This window comes from Tinamus guttatus, unplaced genomic scaffold, assembly GCF_059628265.1.
Source record: "Tinamus guttatus ecotype Peru unplaced genomic scaffold, ASM5962826v1 Tinamus_guttatus_pri_ptg000125l, whole genome shotgun sequence".
Classification (NCBI taxonomy): Eukaryota; Metazoa; Chordata; class Aves; order Tinamiformes; family Tinamidae; genus Tinamus; species Tinamus guttatus.
The window spans coordinates 5,418,511-5,443,357 of NW_028288659.1; the positions used below are offsets into that span (position 1 = coordinate 5,418,511).

Here is a 24,847-nt window from a genome sequence, read left to right on the forward strand (position 1 = left end):
AAGTCTTTGTTCAAAAATTAGTTTCTGTGATTAAGCTCTTGTGTTTCAATTCTTAACAACAACAACAAAACATATCCTTGTAGGCAGACTTCTCCAGGCTTTTAAAAATATATTTATTTATTTTTAAACACCTTTTTATTCCTCTGCAATTTGGTACTGTTGTATTGAGAAAGGAAGTTACTGTGACTTGCTTCAACTTTTGGCCTTAAGATCGTGTTATTTAGATATAGAGCAGTGCAGATGTTTTGAAATGACTGTTATAAAGATGTTCCACTTAAATCCCACTTTGACAGCTTTATCTGGGAAAAAAATGTATGCCAGGAAAACATTAAGTCTCTCAAATGCTCTTTGAAATATTGTTTGCTATTTTAAAACAAAAGCAGCTCTCCTGAAGAGTGATTTGTGTGATTGCTTATGTAGCTTGCATAGCTACTACTGGTATTGCAAAGATTTCAGGGAGAAAAATGAAAGCATTATTCAATATTTATTTGGGAGTTGAAGTCAGATATGTGCTTTTTACAATATGTAAAAGAGCATGTGCATGAGGAAGGAAAGAAAAGTTTTGTGATGCCTTCTACCAACTGCTAGCACTTAGACGTCAGAAATTCTTTTTTTTTTTTTTCTTTTTTCTTTTAATCTTCACCTTTACGAAGGGAATTGCTTGAAGTGTTTTACGTACCTTGTTTCTTACAATTAAGATCAATGCCATTTTGGGAGATGTGGGGTAAAGTTATACACTGCAGATTCAGTTTTAGAGGAATTTGATTCTTGTTTCCTTTTATTAAAAAAAGAAAGGAAAAATGAATAACATTCTTTTTTTTCCATGGTAAGAAAATTGTTACTCAATAATTTAAGGGGCAACCCAGCAGTGGCATGGAAAGATATAATTTGAATTCTGATTACAATTTTGCCTGTGAAGACTAAGCATGTTCAGATAAAGACTTAAGATTGAATTATTCTTTAGCTTAAAAAATAAAGCTTGCATATATTCTTATTAATGTTTGAAAAATTTTATTCCAGCTGTGTTGGGGTCGAGGAGCACCATGCTGTTGACATTGATCTATACCATTGTCCCAACTGTGCAATCCTTCATGGACCTTCTCTAAGTAAGTATGAGATATTCAAATTTTATTTTACGCTTACTTGTATTTTGCACTTGAAATCTGTTTCAGCTCCATATGCAACCAAAAAGAAAAAAGAATAAAAGAAAGAAAAAGACTCTTCTAGATGAGTTTGGTTATTAAGCAGGTACTGGTTCTTTGTGACTGTCTAGATCTAGAAGTGCTGATAGAATCAAATACAAACCACAGCTGTAGATTAGAGAGAGTGAAGTGTACAGAGATTGAAGAAAACAATCTGGACTTGACTGAGAAAGAACAAAAATTAGGGAATAATCAAAAAAACAAACAAAAGAAAACCCAAAAACACAGTGCTGGAATTGTTGCTTTATTATCCTGTATACATTACATGCTAATAAAATAATAATAATCATTTAAAAAGATGGTGCCTAACGACTGCATATTTTAATCATGAATATTATAAAACCTAGGAAGGCCTGAAGAGATGTTGAGAAAGTGTAAAAGTTGGTCATCTTAGCTTTCTTGATGAATTGTAGACATATGTCAAAAAAAGTCCAATGGAAGCTGAGAATTAGAACTTTTTTTTTTGATGGGGGCCATTTAATTCCTTGTCACTTATCCAACTCTGAATTCCAGGTATCTGATCTGTAAACATATTTCCATCAAGTTTCTTAGGGAGTCTTTGCAGTTGCCAGAAGACTATCAAATGCAGTGTCAAGTTCTCCTGCTTTAGTTCTCCTTTCAGTAGGTATGCTTGCAGTAGAGATCTGACATGGAAATATGGTAACACTGCAGTTCTTGGAAAAAAATAACATTTTTGTCTTTTCGTAACTACTGAAAGGGCACTACTTTATCCAGCTCCTAGATTTTTCCCATGACTTCTGTTCTTGAAAGGAGGCAAGGTAAAACTTAATTTCACCTATCTAACAATGAATTAAATTTCTAAGGTCAAATTTGAAAAATGTCTTGACCCACTGTGTCTTATGTTTCAGGCACTGAGCAATGAATGGTTATCTCATTTTTTTTTTCCATTTTTTTTCCCTTAAAGACAACATAATGATTAGTCATCAGTGATTAAGATCTAGAATGTTTTCAAAACTGGCATTGCCCTATCATTTAAAAATAATGAGTTTAAAACAATTGCATCTTCACTGGTTAGTCTTGTGGATTATGAATAAAGTAATAATATATCCCTCATTGGTATGATCTTGTATAATATGTATATTGTATAAAATGCAGGTTATACTTAATACCTTTAAAATTCGCAGCTTTCAGGTTAGGAGCTAAAAGGTAGGATAAATATTGATTTATATGCTTGCAGTTTTTAGGATTCTGATTGTCTTTTTCATTTAAAAATCTGCATGTGACTCCTGTAAATCAGAATATAAATATCAACTACTTCTCTGACTGTTTTCCCTGTAGAACAGAAGGTGAGGGCAGTGAGTAGAAGGGGAACACACAGAACTTTCAGAATATTATAAAAAGACTCAGTAAATTTAAATCTTATATTCTCTGATTGATTTGGCAAAACCCATATGCTTCACCACCATCTTTGTGATGCCTTTCTTGTGTGAAGAGGCTTCTAGCTCTAGCAACTTGACAGTGAGATAAGTGTGATTTTTGTATTGGAAGTCTTTTTAAAGATAAGAATCTGTGGTAAAAATTATCCATATTGTTTCATATTTCCTCCAGAGAATAAATCATTTAGATTTAGTAGAAGCTTCAGATATACCACTGCTCAGTTCAAGCCTAGGTCATGTAATGAAGTGTGTCTTCACCTGTGATTCTATTAGTTTTTCTCAGCCATGCCGTCAGAATTAGATCTATCATAGCTTGCAGTTAGGGCATCTGCTTAAATGTTTAGAGATCCTGATAATCTTATTAGGATTTCAAATGTAGCAACAGTGCTCCAGAGCACTTCAGGGAAAAGAAATTATGTTTATAAATACGAAGAGTGCTTTTTATTTACCACATCTCATATCTTTTCTTCTAAAATAATTTTGAAGGAAACTAAATTTCTTATTTTCCTTTTAAGACGGCAAGTATATCTGTGATTTCTGCAGACATTTGTATGTATAATCCCGCCTAATCAAAAAAGATAGTATGAAGTAATTTACTGAAGTTATAAAAGAAAGATAAAGTTCATATAGCCGGATAGATACTTCCAGCTTCCTACAAGTTACCAAAGGAAGAGTTCAAATACTTGAGAGAAGTACTACATAGTTAGATGTAAAGATCAAATTAAGTAATAACAATGTTATCCAATGTACTTTTTTGTATTTCAACAAAAATTGATTTGTATCTTAACATAAAACATAAAAACATAAAAACGAGAGTTTTCAAAAGAAAAAAGATACATTTTGAAGTTTTCCATTCACTGTGGAGTCTTCCTATTATATATTGTTATGTTCAAAGTTACTCGGTGATTCTTAGGTGTAAAAATGTGCTCTGTTCACATGAAAGCTGAGTGTCTCATGTACCACTTGACTCTAGAATCCAGAGGTTTAGGAAAGCACAAAGTGTGGTAAATGTTACGAGGACTGTGGTTGTCAGAGTAATATTTCCTTCGTCTGTTTTTACCTTCTCAAATTTTGTTACTAACCCCTCACCACCACTATTTTTTTTTAATTGTAGTTTTAACGTGAGTAGTTGATATGAGCAGACATTATAATGAGATGTTGTACTAGACGTTAGGCCTGGTATTCTGTCATTTACTTGATGTTCAATGTATTTTTTTTGGTCTTCCCATACTACCACTCCTCATGCATTTTTGGTTACTGGGTATCATTTGAAGTCAGGCTGTATTGTACAGGTAAATAGGTCCTGAATCCATTTAAGATTTAGCATCTGACGTCTGATGCACATTAAGTGTGAGGTGGTGAGGAATAATGTTTGCCTAAGCTAAGAACAGTTGTTGGCCCAATGTTTTGAATGCATAAGGAATGTAATGTAAAAGTAACTTTCAGCTTGCTTTGTATGAAAATTCCCACCTTGTTCCTCTCCTTTTACTAACTCTCCTGTGATTCTGTAGTGTACTTTTGTGTGTATGTTTTGAATGTTGTCACAGTGGATTGGCCCTGGGTTTTCAGGAATAGTGAGGGTAAAAGTTTTCTTGCACTAAATTTGTGAGCGTGTGGTTTTTTTTGTGTGTGTTTGATTGTGTCTTCATTTCAATTTATTCAGAAATTTTGCTTTTAATTTGAGCATAAAAGAGCACAAAATTTTCATTATATTCTTTCCTGCAACTGTTGTTGCAAGGTCTCAAGGCTACATAAAATAATGTAGAGAGATATATAAGAGGAAAATGGCTTTCATTACTGTTATTTAATATTTTCTTGTTTATGGATGTATGATGTACTTTAGCGTGTGCTAAGTAGAGAAAAAGAGCTGTTTTAACCCCTAGTCTTTAAAGGTTGTAAAGGCAGAATTTTAAGGGTTGATTTTGTGCTGTAAGATCTCTTAAACAGCTGTATCATCTTACAGTTTTAATGAGCTGTTATAACAGTAGTAGATTTATGAAAAAGTGCCTTGTTGCAAATTAGTATTAGCCATTAGTTTCTTTTATTATTATTTACGACTGAGAAAATAGCTTTTAAAACTTAATAGAACTTGGCTTCATTATTTATAAAGTTTTACTATTATTTGGATAGCCGGCTCATTAAACTAGCTCTTCAGCACTGATTTTCATGTTCGCAAATAGCTGTAAATGTCAGTTTATTTTCCTAACTGTCTTCTAAAGGGTACCATTTGCCACTTACATACGCAATAGCTTACCACTGAGAATATTATCTACTATGTCTAATAATTATAAGATATCAGTTATTTCTATATAAGCAGCTGTTATTTCTGAGGAGGCAGCAGTGAAACTGATGTGTATTTATTCTTGTATTTATTTTTTAATCCTTAGCTTCGTGATGTTGGCAGTGGTGTTTTTAGTATAGCTGGCAATAGCTTGAGTTTGGGCACATAGTGATGCGTAAGGGTGGTCATAAGGTTCAAAGTTCAAGTTTTATTAATACACTTTTTTCCTCCCTTCCATGTTTCCTCAACAAATGTAATTCTTACTTAATACTAGTTGTTAAATTGTAGAGGTGGCCACAGCAAATCTTCTTGGGGCAGACTTAAAAAAAAATATATTTGCATGTCTGTTATTTGTCATAGAGTGACCAATATACTGATTTTTATGAGACTGTCTATTTTTTTTACATCTAATTTGGCCCTATAAGTATAGGGAGACATTACCAATTGAGTCTAGCTAGTACTGCACTGTCAGTATCAGATACCCCTAATTGTGGTATTTTATTTTACATTATTTTATCTTTTGTTCTTCATTAATATTTTGTGAAAGTGTCTAAAAGTTTCAGACGACTCACAAATTCAGTATTTTGGGACACTGTGTTTGCATGTGTATATTATACTTGTATAAAAAGGCTAGTACTTTCCTAAATAGGTTACACCCATGTTTGATTTGGAGACATAAGCAGTGAATAAAAGCAGAGTTAGTGCAGAATTGAGTAAGGTGGTGGCGCTAGTAGTGGTGCTATCACACTGGGTAGGGTTGTATTCATGTGATGGGGAGCACGATGGGCTTAGGCCCTGCTGGTTCTGCATGAACACATCAAATGGAGCATGTGGATCTCAAAGAGGTAGGGTTTTTCTGTTTATAATAAACACCTGAGTTTTAGGAAACTAAAATTCTATTTCTAGCTTGGTTGTTGACTTGCTGTGTAGTTTTGGACGCCTTTCAGGCTGCCACTGTTTATTTCCTTATATTATGCTGCCTTGAATGCGGAGTCTTAAGTCACTGTGTTAATGTACATTGAGATTCTCAGCTGGAAGGAGCTGTAGGAATGAGAAGGATTAGTGCCAGACCTGCTGAAGATTGCACTTGCTGCAGACAGGTGGAGGGTCCCTGTGTGAACAGTAAAGTTTGTTGATCTTAGTAGCGTGGCTCAGGCATGTCTGCGTCACTGGTGGAGTGACTGCTGGCTCCGGCCACCCGATTTCACTAATGTCAAGCCTTCTGCAATACCTAGTGAAGAAGAGGAGGAACTGGCACAGACACGACTACACGGAGTTGGATGACGGTTCCAAGCCGGTCCAGGCGGGAACACGAACCTTTGTTAAGCAGCTGCGGGCCCGCTCTTTCCCAAGGTACAGAAGCTCCCTTAGATGTTTCGGGGGGAAAAAAAAACAGAGAAACTCTGTGGGATGAGTGTGTCTAACAAGAGCTGACTTCAACATTTCTCTGCTTCAGAAAATAAAAGTCTAAGCTGTCCTTCTCTTCCTTTAGATTTTTTTTTTCCCATTCTCCCCTACTCCTGGCCACTCTCTTGTAAGGATGCGTTTGCTGCCTTCGTGCTGTAAATTCCCCCATCAGATTTGCACTCAGACCTGTTGTCCAGCAGGAGTGCTACAGAGTTCGTAGTTGGGTGTTTGGGAGAGAGGGGGTTTCCTTGGATTGCCTTTACTGCTGGACTGATGTCTCTTGACAAGAAAAGGAGAGACTGGGAAATAACTCCCTGTTTTCCCTCCAGATAACACAGAATACTGACATGAATTGGTAGCCTGTCCATTTTCACGTACTTCACAGGAAAGTGGATGGACTTGACTGCAACAGAAATATTTTTATCCCAGCTTGTCTGTGTTTGATTTTCTTATGAAACATAATGACTTATAATCCTTTAAAGGATTTTTGCTGCTGCTGTTCTCAAAATGTATGTTGACATTTTCTCCACGAATTCCCTTCTCCATCTTCTTAAGCTATTGCCTTCAATTATATATGACACCCATGAGTTCCCAGGTTTTATACATCAGTGTGTTTTCCTAATGGTTTAATATACACTGTCATTGTCTTCTGGTTGAATGCTCAGTCTAGTAACACTGACCACTTCTATTGGATTCAGATGCATCCATCTCCCCATCTATCCCCTCAAAAACAAACAAAAAAAACCCCGAAAAGGTAATGTTGTTATTCTTCAGTAGTGCTTGGCAGAGATTATTTTTCTAATACTTTGCTATTTCTTTCCACTAGTGCTGATGAAGTCATTTTGAAAATGCATGGCAGCCAGCTGACACAAAGATATTTGGAGAAACATGGTTTTGATGTTCCAATTATGGTTGCTAAATTAGATGGTCTGGGGCTCAGACTTCCACCGCCAACTTTCTCCGTTTTAGATGTGGAACGCTATGTAGGTAAGGGTCACTCTAGAGCATGTTCAAATGATCCTGTCTATAAAGTAAAATAAATATTTGCGCAATTACAAGGGCTTCAAATGTGCTAAATATGTATTCTGGATTGAATGCTTTTTACCAGAAGACTGACAGAGAGTAAAATTAGACTAATTTTGTTTGTGTAGGTATGTGCAGGAGTACACCCCTACTTTACAATTTTCCAACGTGTTGATTATGGCATTAGCTAAATGAGGAACACTGATGGGTTTGTTCTGCTGCATATTGTAGACCAATAAAATATAACAATTTTCAAGATTGTTCACTTTGTGTGAATTATATGAATCACTCTTAGTATCAATGAAGAATAATCACTGGTCAGGATATTTTTAAATGTTTTGGGCTCTGTAAACTGGCACTGCTTATTGAAATCCTTTTTCTGGAAGGTTTTGCACCTAACCTCCTTTTGTAGGAGAAATAGAGCTTCTCTAAGATCATTTCCTGCTTAGCAGATCAGCTGATAGTCTGTAATCATTTCAACCTCATGTGAGCGTGCAATACAGAGAGATCGCGCCAATTGCACCATGAAATTTGCAGTAGCATGTAGAGAAGTTGAGAAGTCCATTTGTGCCTGGCCTCGTCTGTGTTCCTGCGATAGCCTAACCTAATGAAATGTGCCAGAAGCAAGACATATGTCCCTCAGCACTTTCCAGTGGCAACAGAACTGCGTAGTATATGGCATGTGGTTACTAATATGATGATGATAAGCAAGCTAATTCCCTGCAGAATTTGATTCTGCATCATAGTGTAATTGTCATTTTGATATTTCTGGAGCTCGTTTTCCTTTGGAAAACAGCCTATTTGGATTCAGAGGGGAATTTAATCTTCTACTTCCCCTTCATGTATTTTGACCTGTCAGGTTCCTAAATTCAGGGAAAAATTGAAATTTGCCAGATGTATCTTTCTGTTACTGAACCTAAAAGCAACAAAACTGAGCAAATATTATTTCAACTAGAATTTGTCAGAGGGATATTATTTTAAAGAGAATATGCTTATAATGTGTATGTAGATACATTCCAGCATTCCAAACACAATTTTTGCATTTAGAGTGTGTGTGGTGCAGTACCTGAATAGTTTTCAATGTTAAAACCTACCAATTATGGCCCAGGTTCAGTGCAGGTTACTAAGAATTACCACCTGTGAGGTGTAGGATTCATCATTTGTAAAGAATTCTCAATGGTCCCTGTGTTTATTAGCAAGGCAGAGGGACTAGATATGCCTCTAACTTTCTCTGCAAGTGCAATAGTCTCTCCTATGTCAGCCACAACCTCCCCTTTTAATTAAAAAAAAAGTTGCTGCTATTTTTTTGTTGCTCCCTTTTCTTTCTGGTTAACCACTGAAAAAAGCACATCTCTGTAGACCTGTTTTTCCAGTCCTTATCTGACTGTGAGGGTTAAAGTTAGACTGAAAAACAAAATGATTTATACTTCCTGTCTCTGTTCTAAAAGATTGTGGATTGTAATGGAATTTTTGTTGAGAAATGGACTGGTAAATGCTGGAGAAAAAAAAAAGTTAAATTTCTCTTAAAAATGACTGTTTACCTGTGTAATATTAGGCAAGTCATCCAATTTTTTTACAGGTGGCGACAAAGTGATAGATGTAATAGATGTAGCAAGACAAGCAGACAGTAAAATGAAGCTCCATAATTATATTAAGTATTTCACAAATCCTGACCGACCAAAAGTGTTGAACGTGATCAGCCTGGAATTCTCAGACACAAAGTGAGTGGATTTAATTTCTGCAAAAGAAAAAGTTGTTTTTGCTAAGGAGAATGCTATGTTGTAGGAATACTTAAACTTCATTTTATTTATTTCATCTATTTATCTGTCTATTTATTTTTAGGATGTCTGAATTGGTGGAAGTACCAGATATTGCCAGGAAACTTTCATGGGTGGAAAACTATTGGCCAGATGATTCTGTCTTCCCTAAGCCTTTTGTTCAGAAGTATTGTTTGATGGGTGTCCAGGACAGCTATACAGATTTTCATATTGATTTTGGAGGAACATCAGTTTGGTACCATGTGCTCTGGGTATGAAGACTTTTCCTTCTTTTTTCCCTCCGCTTCTTTCCCTCATGTGAAAACCAGAATTTACTCAGTGCGCATCTTTCTGCTATGAGAGTAGTAGGGTTTCTTTCCTATTTTGAATGAAATTTTTCATTTGAGATGAAAGCGAATTACTGATGCTGGGATTAATGCTGTACTATTGTGTTCTTATTTTAATGTGTTGTTGGTGACTTCTACACTGTGATTGGTGGACTGATCATTTTAGTAACCTGGTAGGTGGCATAGTGAGGCTTTAGTATAAAAAAATAATGCAATGAAATTCAATGACATGTTAAACTTCTAATTTTTCTTACAAATTTTGAAAAACAGCATGAAAAAATAAAGTAGTTTTGTTTTATATCTCCTCATTTGACATATGTGCAATATACGCTAGTTGTTTATTGAATCTGGAATTTTTCATCCTTCATTGAAAAGTGTGGAGGGAGTGTTTAGTTTTTAATTTTCCTTTCTTTTTAATCATAAGTCTCTTCAGTTTGCATAAGTCTGTAGCTGAGGGTGATTGATCACCGTAAATCTAAGGAGTAAATTATTCCTTAAGGTTACTTAGTTTCCCCCCACTGGTTGGACTGTAACATTGACTAAGTTTTTGATGGATGGCAATTGTGTTAATGGCTAGGAAACCCCGAAGTTCCATAGCAGAAATAGAGAACACTGCCATTTACACCAATATATTGCTTTTATTACAAATGACTCCGGAGTTGTACTATGCCTCCAATAGGACATTAATTCATTTGTTTGATATTTGTGATTAATAGGGAGAGAAGATATTCTATTTGATCAAGCCCACTGATGAAAATTTGGCTCTGTACGAGTCTTGGAGTTCATCTGTAACCCAGAGTGAAGTGTATTTTGGGGACAAGGTTGACAAATGTTACAAATGTGTTGTGAAGCAAGGACACACTTTATTTGTTCCAACAGGTAAGAGTAACCATTATTCATAGAATTTAAGTGTTTATATTTAATCCCTGGGAATTAAGGGTGTCCTAAAATGGCTCATTACTTTCAAGATCTTGGGAGGAGCTAAAAAATCATAATGAGAGAGAATAATTTAAATATTGAATCCTTGAAAACAAATAATTAGCTGCTTAAAACTGCTGACAGTAATTCCACTTCTTGGGAAAAGCAGTGGGGTTTGTTATACAGGTATAAGACAAGAAATAAAACTTAAGATGACTATCAAGGAAAAACATTTCCAATTCATACAGACTCTTTATGTATAGGTAGATATTTATACTGAAATCTTCTCTGAATTTTATAATAATATAATGATTTTATTTCTACAGTTTGAGAATCAAGTGAGACCTATTAGGCAAAATTATTGCAGCTTCTAGCCTAATATATAATACACATATACAAAAGTATTACATATTTTTCTTATTCTGTAGGCTCGAAGATACAGATTAGAAAAATGTTTAACATTTTTGTTTTCTGGCTTCATACAAAATTTGTCTGTACCACAACTCTATCAGCCAGAAATGTAGTCTGTGTTGGAGCTTGTAGAGACTCTGAATTTTAGAAGAATTGCCTGAAATTGCAAGCTTACGAAAATGAAAGTGTCCCTAAATAAATCTGAAGATTTTTTCTTTAAATTCCGATGTTATCTTTTTTAATTAATAATAAAATGATTTTTGTCAATACAGAGTTTCTGAAAACATAGAGTTCATAAATTCAGTACATCAGCTTCCTTTAAAAAGAAAAAAGATGCAGAGGGAAAGAGTCTTTTCTCATTTTCTTTCCAAAAAAAAGACCTCCCAGCTTTCATCTGATAGCATCTGATAAATGATAGCACCTCAGAATTATAGGTTGACCAGGCTAATGAGATAATTGATTTAAAAGGATAGTTGTAATAACAGTTTTTAAGGAAATAGAAACACCAAGACCATGTAAACTTCTTTCCTATATCCCTCTTAAAGAAACTGTACGAAGCCAGAAATCTCCAAGGTATAAAACAATACTTGGCAATAGTGAGAATATCAGTTAATTTCCTGTATTTTCATTTATCTAGCCCATCCATATAAGTACTTTCTTAAGGCTTGTACTTGGTACTAGCTTTCTTTTTCTGGGAAAAGAAGCTTTATTTATATGTAGAATATACCTAAGTGAAATTCTGCATGATTATATTTTTAGGCTGAGTGGTGAAGATTATGTTCAGTTCCTTACTCGGTCATGGACTTCCTAGTCAGGTCTCTACATCTCCCTAGTAGCTCAATTCTCTACGGGTGCAGTTCATGGCTTGTCCAAAATTATTCTTTCTTGCAGGGTAAAGAGCTGTACGTGTGCATAACTTTCTAGGACCCCCAGAACCCTTTAAACCGTATATATTTGATGTGGGGTGACAGTCATTTCAAGGTCCTAATCTATGAAGAAGGCAGGTTAATGCTCACGGAATGAGGAACTTTGTCGTAACCCACAGATATTTTGAAATAGTTACCACTTCCCAAATAATCTCCTCAGTTGGACAGCTCATTGTAATGCTATAGCCAAAAAGATGTTTATTATTTTTTATATGTATGAGCTTGGAGTACAGCATAAGGACCAGTAAAATACTGTAACTCTTTGAGACAGGTGTTTAAGAAACTGAAAGTTCTGTAAGACTGATTAAAGGATTTTTTAAGAAGTATGTTCTTGAATGGGAAATACTTTTGCCATTCCTGCTGACCCTGGTGCTGCAGAACCTCCTAATTATTATATGGTCACTGAAGTATGTTCAGAGTATATTTGCAGTTTAAAATCAGTCTTGCATGTAGATGAATAATAGTTACTAGTAGGCTCCTGAGAATCATGTAAGTATAATTCAAGTTACCAGTCTTAATTAATGATCAAATTGTTCCATTCAAAGTGTTCTTATGGGATCTACAGCAAATCCTCTGGCTTTGTTGCGTAAACTTTTTTTTTCTAAGCTCTACCATAAAAATAGCAACTAGGAATGTGAAAAAATGACATCCCTTTGATAGCTCTGCCAGAGAAAAAGCTTGGTGTTGAAGGAACTCCAAGGAGGTTTTTTGTTGGTTTAGCCAGTAACTGGGGAGATGCATGTATGATAGGCTGAATTACACCCTTTCCTTGAAAAGACAGAGATATTCATCTGCTATGATCATGCTAAGAGTAGAAGACGGAAACCATGTTAGCAAATGCAAAATACATCCTTTCTGCATGCTCAGACAATCCGAACATTTCAAAAACCAGGAGTAAAACCAAACAATTTACAATGGTAATTAAAAACCAAACAAACAGAAAAGCACTTTAATTCCATGTGCCATTGTATTCTCCAGTTTTTCATACCCCATTTTGTGACATACGGTCCTCCACAGGCTACGTGCAAGGTGCGTCACTTGGTGTGATTGCTGGGTTTCAGGACCTGCTGGCGGTGGTATCAGGCCAAGCGGAACGGGTTGTTCTGCAGTGAGCTTAGGGTGGGGTTTTAACAATAACTGCAAGGCTGTAGCTGCTTGGGATTGCACTGCTCAGGCATCAAGTTGAGGCCTTTCGGTATTCGCATATATCGCCTGTGCTCAGAATGCATGTGATCAGAAAATACATGATCATGTATTATACATGTGCCTGTAAAATCAGAAGAAAATCTTGGAGGAGGGACTGTGTTTGTTTATTTGTGTTAATAAAATGCAGTTTATTTGTGTTAAGTCTACGCAGTGTTAATTTTAATTCAAACTGCTTTGAATTAGGAAGCTTGTGTCATATGTTCTTTTGTGTACCTGTTTGAAATTCTGCAGTAGCAATTGGCCGGTCTGATGGCCTAATGTTGGCCATGCAGTTACTGTGCTGAACTGTGGAGTTTGAGGACAGTGTTTCAATTCTGTGATAAATCAGCGTGGTCAGAGGGTACAGACTGAGTTTTAATTTGGTCATAACGTCACTGGAAATAGAATGGCTATATTTACAATACTTAGCGGAATTACTCTAAATTCATTTTTGAGAAACTCAAATAGTGCTAAATGACTCTTTTATATGTTGTGCAAACAGGTCAGTTACTGTAAGCAACACCTAAATTTTGAAAGGAATATATTTTTTTTCCACTCATTTTTACTACGTTATCTTTTGTTGCTTCTGTTCTTCCTCTTATAACTTACTTGTTTTTCTTGATAGGAGTGAAAACTTTTTTTTTTAAACGTGAAACATCAGGGTTTTTTTCTTTATTTTTCTTCCAAGTCAAAAATGCCTCAAAGATCTTTATTTGTTTTAACTGCTGTAGAAAACTACCGTTGCGCTATGCTTTGGAACAAGTTTTATCAAAATGAAGATTATAAAACTGAGATTGTTGATTCCTGGTGTAGAATACTTTCCCCCCCCCCTCCCCCCATTACAAAAACCTCTCGTGTGCATATATATAAAGTTTCAATATTTGTCATTTCAGGTTGGATTCATGCTGTGCTCACATCTCAGGATTGTATGGCTTTTGGAGGAAACTTTTTGCACAACCTCAACATTGGCATGCAGCTCAGGTTAATATCAATTTGCATTATATCTTTTCCTCCATAAGTAGGATATTCTTTCAATAGATAGTTTTCCTCATGCTCTTAATTGGGATCCAATGGGTACAGGCTCTGGAAACAGGCAGTAGGGTCATTTTTAGTTAAACTGTCTCAAGCCCACATATTATTTCACTTCTGCAAAGTTTGTTGCAAAAGCAAGATGAAAGGTGTGCATAAATTTAACTAAATTAAGAGATATATTTGGAGATTAGTATAGATTTTTATAAATTAATTTAAACCAAAATTGAGCAAGCCCAGGTGTGCAAAACTGAGTTGAAAAGAGCATCCTTGAGTCAGCATTGCTCTAAGGGCAGCTGTATTAGTTTTTGTCCAAGATGTGAAGCTGTCTTCTAAACATATTGTTTTTATTTATTACAGTGGAATCCTGATAAAATTCCATCTGTTAAAAGATCACACATTGGGTTTGTGTCCTAGTTTTATGAAGTCCAACTTTATTCTTAGAAGTGCAGCAGTCAAACTTGATAAGGTCAGAGCCTGGATGAGACCAGAGTTCAATCTTGTGCAAACGTGGTCTTGTTGGGGTTTAACTATGTGGTACTTGAATTGTTTTGTTTATCATGGCTGGGCTTATTTTACTTTATTTTGAACATTGTATCAATTTAATATGCTGTAGTTGAACAATGAATTGCTTTGCTGTAAATATTTATGTAATACAATGTTTCTATTTGTTCAGGTGTTATGAAATGGAGAAGAGGCTAAAAACCCCAGATCTTTTCAAATTTCCTTTCTTTGAAGCCATTTGTTGGTTTGTGGCCAAAAATTTACTGGAAACTTTGAAAGGTAATTTTTTCTCTTTCTTTTCCTTTTTTTTTCTTTTTTTTTTTGAAAAGTCATGTTATTTCTTAACCTGATCAATAGATTGTAGTTTGTGCTGCACTGTTGCAGTTCTAGATCCAGCAGTTCTTCGTCTTTAGTAAATGATCTTCCTGAAAATGACTTTGGGGATTAAAAAGCTTCCAGCAGAACTTGAGCTGGGCATAAATCTTAATGCATACATGGTGTATGTAGCTAACATTTTGTAACACACTACTGAAAACTTTGAACTTTTTTAGTGTTTTTTTTCCATCTATGCTAAATGTGTATCTGATCAATGAAAATATTCTAGGTTATAAAGACAGAATATCTAAAATCCTGGTGCAATGCAGTTGTACTACTAGACAAACGGGATTAATATCCTGCTACCTGAAAAGACCTTGTTAAGCCAGATTTGAAGTTATTAGTTCATGGGCATCCCTTTTACAGTCAGTCTTCTCTCATATCTTTTAAGTTGTTTGAGTACCATTAGCCTTTCTATCCTTATAAAACAGCTCAGTTTGGATGATCCCACTGATTTATATCTGAGTTTCTTCTTGGTGGTGATTTTCTTCTTTTCAGTCAAAAAAGCATTTGTCTTTTTTTTTTTTTTCTTGTCAAGAGAAAGGCATGCATGAGAACTTTTGGAGAAGAGATGGATTGCTTTTATCAGCATTAGATCAGCATTTTTCAGGAGACATCTCTACAGCTTCTTTGCCTCGCATTTCCAGTCATTCCCAAACTTCTTCACTTCCTGCAATTCCTATGTCTGTACCCATGCATAATTGAGCCTGTGAGATTGCTTTTCTCTGACTTCACCTTCCTTTCCTCAAATATCTTGCCCTCTGCCTGCTCTGATTACTCTTACGAATAATAGTTACATTACAAATCATGTATTTGAAAAGAGAGTTACCCTTCAGAGGAGGTGGTGACTTGTGCCTCTACTGTGAAAGAGCTCAGGTACTCTCAGGTAACCTTTAGTGTTGCTAATTAGTGTTCCCAGTGATCTGTTCTGCTTTCAGCAAGTTGAGGCATTGACCAACTATGTTCCTTTAAAACAGCATTTAAAGCTCCTGGTTTCTGTGTGTACAGTGGAATTCAGGTTTCTAAGTAATCTAATTAACTACACTGTGCCATTTTTTTTCCTGCCTTTGTCACATGAATCCTGTATGTGTAGACCAGGAGACCATGAAACATCAGTGCTTTGCTTCTTAGGGATGGCACATTAAGCATTTCTTATGTTATTTTTGATTTATGGCTTAGTAGATATTTTGCTGCTCAACACAGTTTATGATCTGTAAACTCTGTGATGATTACGTTAGACTTTGAGCTTAGGCTTCAAGACTCCTGTGGATATTTACCAGTCTGAATCTTGTGTTTTATAAATAAGGAATTATTATCAGTTTAGTTGTAATGCATTGAACATGTGATTGCTAGTGTTGTATTTTTCTTTTTAATTTTCTGTTTTGTTTTTAATGAAATGATACCACAGGGTCATAACACTTAGATATTTCATCGTCAAGAAGTGTTTGTGGCAGTATTATGAACACTGTTGCATTCACCTAGGCAGTATTTAGTCCATAATTTTGGGTACTTTGGAGCAGTTGTTTGTTCTTCTCTACACAGGATACATTTTTTGTGCTACGCTCTTGTGTGATATAATCTTTTCCAAGAAACCCAGTCTGTGATGCTGCAGTATGTTCTCAAAAATTTACCTACTGAATCAGCAAGTGGGCAGAAAGGCTTCTGCTGCTGCTCAAAGACTTGTTGTTGCTTCCTGCACCTTCGGAGACATACGGAACATCTTGAGCAGCTGTTTAGTTACAGAACTTCTTTTTTTTTTTTTTTTTTCCTGCAAGTGAATTAATATACTCTCCATAAGAATAGAGAATTATTAGTGTATTCTTTTATAAGAATAGAGAATTATTAGTGTATTCTTTCAAGGGAATAAAAAGAGCCAAATAGTTTTAGGACTGATCTGTTCCTTATCAACAAATGGAAGTGTTTGTAAGGAGCCTTGGACGAGACTGAAATTTGCTTTTGACACTCTCTGCAGGATTTATTTCTTCCCTTTTTCATAAAAATTAAAAGGGAAAATTGAAAAGGAACTGCAGCTACGTGAGAGTAGCAGATTCCCTAAGAAAGAGGGGCTTCTTGAGTAAAGTGTTTTTTTTTGTTGTTGTTTTTTATTTGTTTTTCCCTACTTTTGTTTTGGAAGGGAGAATTATGTAACTCTGTGAGGGAGGACAAAGATATTTGCAAGGGTGACATAAAATGTTTGGGGAGTGCGAATTATTTTAATGTGTGTATGGGAATAGGCTGTATGAATTCCAGTGCAGAAACACAGCTCATCCTGCATCACTCTGATCCTCTTTAACTAAAATATTTCTGAATGAAACAATGGTGATTGTTTCTTCACTTTTTTTTTTTGCTCTACTTTGTAAATTTCTTTCTTTTATTTATATTTTATTTATTTTTATCTGTTTTATTCTAATTGTAGTGTGTCACTGATTTGCACAATAAAGGGCTTTATTGCCTAAAGAGTAAATATCAGTCTGTATTTTCACTGTGTTTCTAAATTGGTGTCTGTATCTTTTTTAGAACTAAGGGAAGATGGTTTCCAGCCTCCAAGTTACTTAGTGCAAGGAGTGAAGGCTTTACTTACTGCTTTAAAATTATGGATGAAAAAAGAAGTAAGTATAAGTGATTTTCTTTGTTAATTTGATGAACTCTGTCTTGTTTCAGAAGCAAGTTTATGATTATTTTCATCTGTTAGAGAATACTGGAATACTCGATGGAGGTTATGTGCTCTTGATCTGGAGAAGATTCTTCGTGATAATTTTACATTGCATGATGCTAATGAAGTCCTTTTAGAGCAACTAATAAGCTCTGGTATTTTGGCTGATAGAAATAGTCTTGCTTTACCTCAGCATGTGATGAAAATGCCAGCAGGCAAGTTGAGTTTTCTTGCCTAACAAATCAGCTCTGTTTATACAGCCAATTCATCCTTGTCTGAAGCAATGCCGACACGTAATACCGTGATATTTAGGATTTTCCATTAATGTTAGTGCTTTAAGGAGCACAGTTCAGTGTATCAGTGCAGAGTCAATTTAGATCCATAGAAGGCTATTAACTTCAATTGGATGCTGGCCTTGCTGAACATTGGCCGACTCTTACAAAATCGTTAGTGTGTTGTCTACTCTGGGTTTTCTGATGCTGTGCTCTCCAGGAAAGCGGATTTGTTTTGGCACTGCACTGAACCTGGCCTGCTTCCATGTGGTTTTTTTCATGTGCTGGAGCCTGAGCTAATAAGCCCTCTTGGAACCTGTGCTTCTGGGTAGTGCTGTTCAGAGACAGAGTCAGGATGGGCCTGACTGAGCTTATTAATTGTAGCTTGTTGCAGGCCATACTGACCTGAAATGGCTTTTGGAGAGGTGTTCGGTGCTGGTGCTCGTGAGTTCTCCATGTAAGCAAGCTACATCCTAGCTCTGCCCAGCCTGCACAGAGCTACTGCTAACAGGCAAACGTGCTCGCCCTCTGGAAAAACTCTGTGTTGAAGATGTCCATGCTGGACCAAAGCTAGCTGTGCCGAAGAACACGTGTGAATCCACTGTCTGCATCCATAGTAAACAGCTGCAGTAATCTGACTGCTGAGAATTGGCATCAAAAATGACCTGTATAATTCCTTACTTTTAACTGAAGTTGGACTGGAATTCCTCTTTTCTAAATAGATTGCTCTAGAACAGTGTTGTAGAATCTGTGCCCTGTTCATTAAATAGTTTTGTCTAGAAAGTGGTATGTTTCCTACTTGTGAAAAAGAAATTGTAGGTTCAGCTTTCTGAATACTTGTTACTGAGGCTTTTGAGTATTCCCAAACCATTGACTGCATACTGACACTCGAACTGTGAAGAAATTGCACTGTGTCTGTGGACTATTTAGAGTGCTCTTTGCTGTCTGCCAACTACTATGTTTTGTAACTTGTATTCAGCTTTTCAAGATACTGCTACATAAGTGCATTGGTATTTTCTTTGCAGTAGGCCATGATAGGGTTGTTAGCTGTGTACAGTAAGAGCTGTGCACAGTTAAGACAGAAATTTCAGATTCTGAAAATGATGCATATGCCACAAATGAGAAGCCTGCTTGTGAAGTTGCACATTGCTCTCATGGAGTACGTACTTTCAAGAGATATATGAAGCATTTTAGTGAATTGCTTTAGCTACTTCCTGGGGAATTTATATCTTGTCTTCAGCAGTGTCTTCATTTCTGCAGTGTTCAAAACCACCAAGAATTGCAAGAGGCTGAGAATAGAAATAATCAGCGCTGCTACAGTTACTTTAGTATTCCTGACTTAACTTGAATTCAGTTTATGCAACGTCCTTATTGGCATGTGTGCCCTCTATTTGCTTTGGTGCAGATCACTTGTTTGCAGGTTAGGTGATATATAACATCAAGGTGATGTGTCTGGTCTGCCGAGCTCTTGGTTTTCTGTCTGATTTCCTTCCACACTGCAAAAGCAACAGGTCTCAGATTCTGTACTATCTCTTTGTGAAAAGAGCACGTTTTTACATTTGTAGGCTTGGATTGCACGGGACTTGCAGGCAGTGTTTGTCAGTGCGTGCACTGTGTCTGTGACCTATTCGGTGCTTGTGGTCAGTGGTTGTCAGTGCTTGTTCTAGCCTTGTGTCATCTCGCTTTCTCAGGCAGGGTCTGAGTTCCCCCTTTTGAAGATTTACGGGGTGTTGATTTGTCTGTGTATATGAAAGGTGACATAGTTACTTTAAGGGATGCATATATTGTAGGACTTTCTATTATCAACATTTAGAAAACAATTTCTTGACGTTCTTGAGCGAATCATAGGGGTTTTTTGTTCCCTTTATTCACTTTATCTGCAATTTTATGCCTGACATACTTCAAAGATTTTGCTCTTGTATTGTTCTCAGTACATGAGAACTCCTGAGTCCCAGGGGCTGCCTGCTGTTCCCCCAGGAGGGAGAATGCAGGAACAACTCAAACAAATGACTTTATAATGATTATTGTAATTTTTCATGAATCCTAGATCATCCCTAGGTGTTCATATTTCCTTTCCTATCCTTTCTCTATATCAGACTGCCTGTTTATACATTCGAATTTGTTGGTGTGTCAAAATTGCTTGCATGATTTTTTTTTTTTAAATAATTATCACAGATTAGTCAGAAAACTTTGGTATTAAAAACTTTGCAAGGTCTTCCAGTTTTTTTAAACCAGAGAAAATGGTTTTGGTCTTGGTTTTGGGGGATCGCATCAGATCCCTTTGTGTAGGGCTCCATGGACAGGAAAGCTTTGAGGAAAATTGAAGGTATAGAACAGTTTGGGTAGTCCTAAAATGGCCAGGTCTTGCTAGAAAAAAAATACACAATTTAGTGCTACAGGTGTCACGTTGCCAAGTGTGAATGTGTAGAATTGGTGCACTCAGTGAGTGAACGATGGTAAATAATAGCAGGCAATTTAATCTTTCCTTAATTAATTAATTACATTAATGGCATTGATGACACTGATGAATTAATGGCATTGAAATGACTATATTATGGTTGTATGGCTGTTTTGTTTTGAGAGAGCATTGGGTTTAATGCCTGAGAGGAAATGAGGTTCAGTGAAATACACTTTACACTATCCTACTACCTTTAGCAATAATTCTGTGGCTGAGCCTCAGTTTTGAAATGTGGGTAGCTGAAACTTCTACACAGCATTTGTGAGATAATTTTCCTTTCAGAAAGTCAGTTAAGGCGATACCAGTCATTCTGGTCTATACGTGAGTGTTGTTTTTGTCAGTCATTTGGGTTTATACGTGAGTGTTGTTTTTGTCAGTCTTTCTGATCTATACGTGAGTGTTGTTTTGTCTGTACAGTTTCAGTTAAATATCTTTGGCTGGAATTTAAACTATATGTATGAAATACTAAGGTTTTTTATTTTTATTTTATTATTATATTTTTTAACGAGAAATAACTGTAGAGCCCTTGAAATGGATTTTGGTAATAAATGTGCAAAAATCATTCTCTGCTCTGACAGTCTTTCACAGGATTAATGTGCATACCCACTGTTACGGCTACATAGGCTTTTCATAGTGAATGATTTTGAATCACTTTCTCTAACCTTCTACAAGATCTTAAATATGCTAGAAAGGTCATTTAGAAAGTGAAACATGAGGCAGCTGGTTAGAAATTCATCTATTGGTTACTCATTATTGCTCTTGATTTGGTCTGTAGATTAGATTTTTGCCTTAGTGAAATTTCCCTTAGTGAAATTGCCTTCCCCGAAATTCCCTTCAGCTGTTTTGGAGATCATTACTGTAATGAAGTTCCAATGTGTGGCTCTGTATGGCAGAAGCAAAATCAGAAGCCAAAACCATTTTCTGAGAAATAAAGTAATTTAGTAGTTGGTATGGCTTTGTATTGTCACTTCTTTAGGCTCTTAGTGTGTAAGAGGAGCCGTGGGATGGCTGACCCTGCAGTACCCTTGTATGTGCCGAGCATCATGCACTGCAGGTTACCTGCTGCCTTCTACAGCTTGGCCTGAGTGCTTCGGAGTGTGCAATATCTGTTCTGGCAGCCTGTTATGCTTATTAAAAGCTCATTTCACTTTTTTTTTTCTTGTTCATTTTAGTTTTATTTATTTATTTATTTATTTATTCCCCCCTGTGGTTTCATTTGTTTCATACTACCTTTGCTTTTATCAGAAAAATGAATCAAGTGTCTTTTCTTCACCCTTTGCATACAGCTTGTAACAGAACATGCCTTTGAAATTCCAGACAACATTAGACCTGGGCATCTCATAAAAGAGCTTTCAAAAGTGATTCGCTCTGTAGAGGTAAGAACAGAGTTAACTCTACTTTAAATTTGCAGGAAAAATATTTTTGAATCAGGGAGTTAAACGATAATTATGGTTTTGAATTACTGTGTTTATCTTTTCATTTAATGCTAATTTTCTAATAGAAAGTCATAGAGGAAAATTGTTGGGAATATCATGCTACCAGATTGTGTAGTTGTGTACCCTGCACTGAAGACAATGAGTTGCAGTGGGTTTTTCTTTTTTTTTTCTCTTGCATTTCCCTCCCCCTTTTTTCCTCACTTGGCCCTTTTTTCTTTTTTAAGTGTTTCTTTAAAAAAGATCCTTAGTGGTGAAGTGATTTGGTATTTTAAAATTGGAAGGTTGATATATAATTTTTTTTCTCACTTAAAGCTGCTTAAAATAATTGTTGTGAATATGTTACTGTTAAAAGACACTCTCTGTATTATATTCTTCTACTCTCTCCTCTTTGAGCTCTGATCCCATTAAGATCTCTTGTACTCTTATATTTTGCTGCTATTTGTTGTGTTGTCAATGGATTTGTTGTTGTTGTTATTCCTGTAACAATATTTTGCTCCTTTATTCTTTAATGAATGCTAATTATTAAAAAAATGCCACATTAGTATGTGAAGAGAGTAGTGCTGCAAAACAAAGAGATGTACTGTACATGTAAACCCTACCCTGCCTTCAGAAATTAAAGTTTAATTGTTAGTAATAGGTATTAGTATTAAACAATGCTATTGTGGGAGAATTTAAAAGCCACGGACAGGAAAGAGGAGCAGTAGAACTAGAGTCTTGAACAGATCCATAGGAACTACATAGTGCTTCCCTAAAAGATCTAAAATCTTATGTAATTTTCATTCATTTAGATGAATAGGAAGCAGGACTTAAATATATGAATTGCCTTTGTGAGACTACTCTGAAATATATATTTTTAATTAAAGGAGGAAAACAGCAAACCAGTTAAAACTCAGGGAATTCTTGGTGTATGTCCATCCTCACGGTCTACACATGAAGGTACCTCCCCTCACCATTCTCGACGGCGGGTGAGGAAACTGCGAGACCATTCTACCAAAACTCCCTCCAACCTGGACATCCTGGAACTCCATACAAGGGAGGTGCTGAAAAGACTGGAGATGTCACCGTGGGAGGAGGCAAGTATTGCATTTCATGAAAAAAACAAATCAAAACAAAAATCAGAAGAGAATAAATTTCTAATCCTTACTGAAAAGGAGTGATTGTTAAGGTACATAAAAATACGGGCTGCAACTGTTTGTTTTACTGAAATATAGGTAGGTTTGTCTTTGATTTATCTCTTTTGAGGCTTCCTGATAGGAATTTCTTCCTTTCTCGGTAATTTTTTGGGAGATTAACTTAGCCTTTTGGTTCTGGAATCCCTCACCTACTGCAAGTATAATTTCGCAGCTAGGACTACCTTAGCTATCAAGTGCTATTTTGACTTCTGTGCTGAAGAGGGAACTTGAAACGACCTGATTTGGTGAATGTCTGGGCCAGGCTACTTTGTGTTTGGTTCTAGGCAGCTGTTTATTACAGCTCAGTTACTGTAATTTGATTAACACCTCTTTCCCTTCATGCTTCTACCTCCTCTCTAACTGTGATTCCCTTGGCTCTGGTCTGGGGCTGTGGACTTTTTATTTATCCTACAATAGTATCATAGAGTAAATGAGTGAAATGTACTCTACCGAAATATTCTTTTTCTTCAGTTCATGAGCGTATTAAAAAAAAACACACAACAGAAATGTGAGAGAGAATGTGAATGATTAATGACTTTCTAAGAACAAAAATGCAGAGTATATTAATTGGGATGGACTGCCTTAAAATTATATATAATTATGGATAGTTTAGAAATGCTGATTTGGATCTTCCTGTTGACATTCATAAGATACGAGCAAGGAAAATTCAATTAGTCCCAAAGACAAGAAGCTGAACTTAATTTTTACTGCAAATAATTAACCTGAAAGTCACTGCTACGTCACTGCTAATTGTTTCAGAATTTAAGTCAAACATAGATTGCTTTGAGCTAAGAAAGTTCTCCTTGTGGGAGGTTAGTTTTCACTGCAAACACTTTGCTGTTCCCTGAGTCAGTTCTGGAGTACTAATTCCAGGGACCAGAGAGCCAACTTTAAAGTTTCTTTATCTATCTTCCCAGTGATGCTTTTGATGTGCCTCGCTATATTGGTAACTCTTTCTTTTGAGTACAGTGATCATTTTCCAAATGCTGTCCAGAAGGAATATTGTAAAGATGCTGTACTTGAGATGTAGATGTTTAAAGGCGTGATAAATGATTAAAAGAAGGATAAGGTGCAGTTTGCTCTTTTTTACATCCAAACATGTTTTGTTTGGCCAGGTTTTGGCTTCAGCTGGCTATTGGAAAGATAACTATGCTGCTACTGGGTTCGAGCTTTTGTGGCCTACAGAAAGCAAATATTGAATTTATACATGTAACTAATAGCAACACTACCTTTATTTCTTTAGGATACAACAAACTCAAAACTGAACGGGAGATTTAACAAGCCCTTTCAGCCGTCTTCTACAGTACCCGAATGGCGAACGAAAGACAACGATCTTCGCCTCCTGCTGTCAAATGGAAGAATAATTAGGTACAGACGGTGGATTGTGGATCATTTGTTCCTTGTCATTATGGACTGGCACACTCTAGCTGTATAATAATGCTACTTTTCTTTTAGGGAACTCTGAGTTCCCTTTTATGAGTAAGATTCACTTTGGAAACATAGGAGTGGGTCTTGTCTGTTGTGTCTACTGTCCTCTAGTGGAGCTACAGTTCGGGAGCGAAGAGGAAGAGGTTGCATGTTCCTTTCCTTTGACATTCCAGTCAGTTGCTTAATTGGGGTTTTTCTGACGGGAATGCTTCAAACTAAAAATGCCTGCTTTTAAATCCATCTGTTTATTCAAATGATTCTCATTAAAAACTGCTGTCAGCGTAATGTCTTTGTAGGAATGATGGCTAAACTGAAGTAAAATGGGGTAGGTATGATTGTGAATGAGGAGATAAGCATGAGAGAGTTACTGTTTTATCTCCAGTGTTATAAATAACAAAGGAAAAAAAAAAACAATTGCATCAGGTTTGAAAAAAACAGCATGATAACATGGTTAATTTTTCTTGTGAGACAGAGATGAGAGACGGCCGTTTACAGATCGAAGTCTTTACACAGCAGATAGTGAAGATGAAGATGACAGGACAAGGTCAAAAAAGACAACTGTTAAGATAGAAGAGCAGACCTCAGGATTTGAAGGAGAAGGGAATGCGGATGCCCAAAAACCACTAAACAGTAAGCTTGCTTTTAAACTGTCAAGTGAGCATTTTG

At 36.1% G+C, this 24,847-nt stretch overlaps 1 protein-coding gene across 2 annotated transcripts in view; it reads left to right on the plus strand.

Annotated features, from left to right (window-relative positions):
- The window catches only part of KDM7A (lysine demethylase 7A), a 54,988-nt gene that overhangs the window by 20,140 nt on the left and 10,001 nt on the right, over positions 1-24,847 (plus strand). For both annotated transcript variants that reach the window (XM_088521615.1, XM_088521617.1), the window contains exons 2-14: positions 1,021-1,106; positions 6,116-6,233; positions 7,114-7,274; positions 8,890-9,031; positions 9,153-9,339; positions 10,131-10,293; positions 13,748-13,835; positions 14,560-14,666; positions 17,280-17,371; positions 21,432-21,521; positions 22,445-22,654; positions 23,997-24,121; positions 24,654-24,811. In XM_088521615.1, coding sequence (XP_088377741.1) covers positions 1,021-1,106; positions 6,116-6,233; positions 7,114-7,274; positions 8,890-9,031; positions 9,153-9,339; positions 10,131-10,293; positions 13,748-13,835; positions 14,560-14,666; positions 17,280-17,371; positions 21,432-21,521; positions 22,445-22,654; positions 23,997-24,121; positions 24,654-24,811 — 1,727 coding nt within the window. The remainder of the gene's footprint in view (positions 1-1,020; positions 1,107-6,115; positions 6,234-7,113; positions 7,275-8,889; positions 9,032-9,152; positions 9,340-10,130; positions 10,294-13,747; positions 13,836-14,559; positions 14,667-17,279; positions 17,372-21,431; positions 21,522-22,444; positions 22,655-23,996; positions 24,122-24,653; positions 24,812-24,847) is intronic.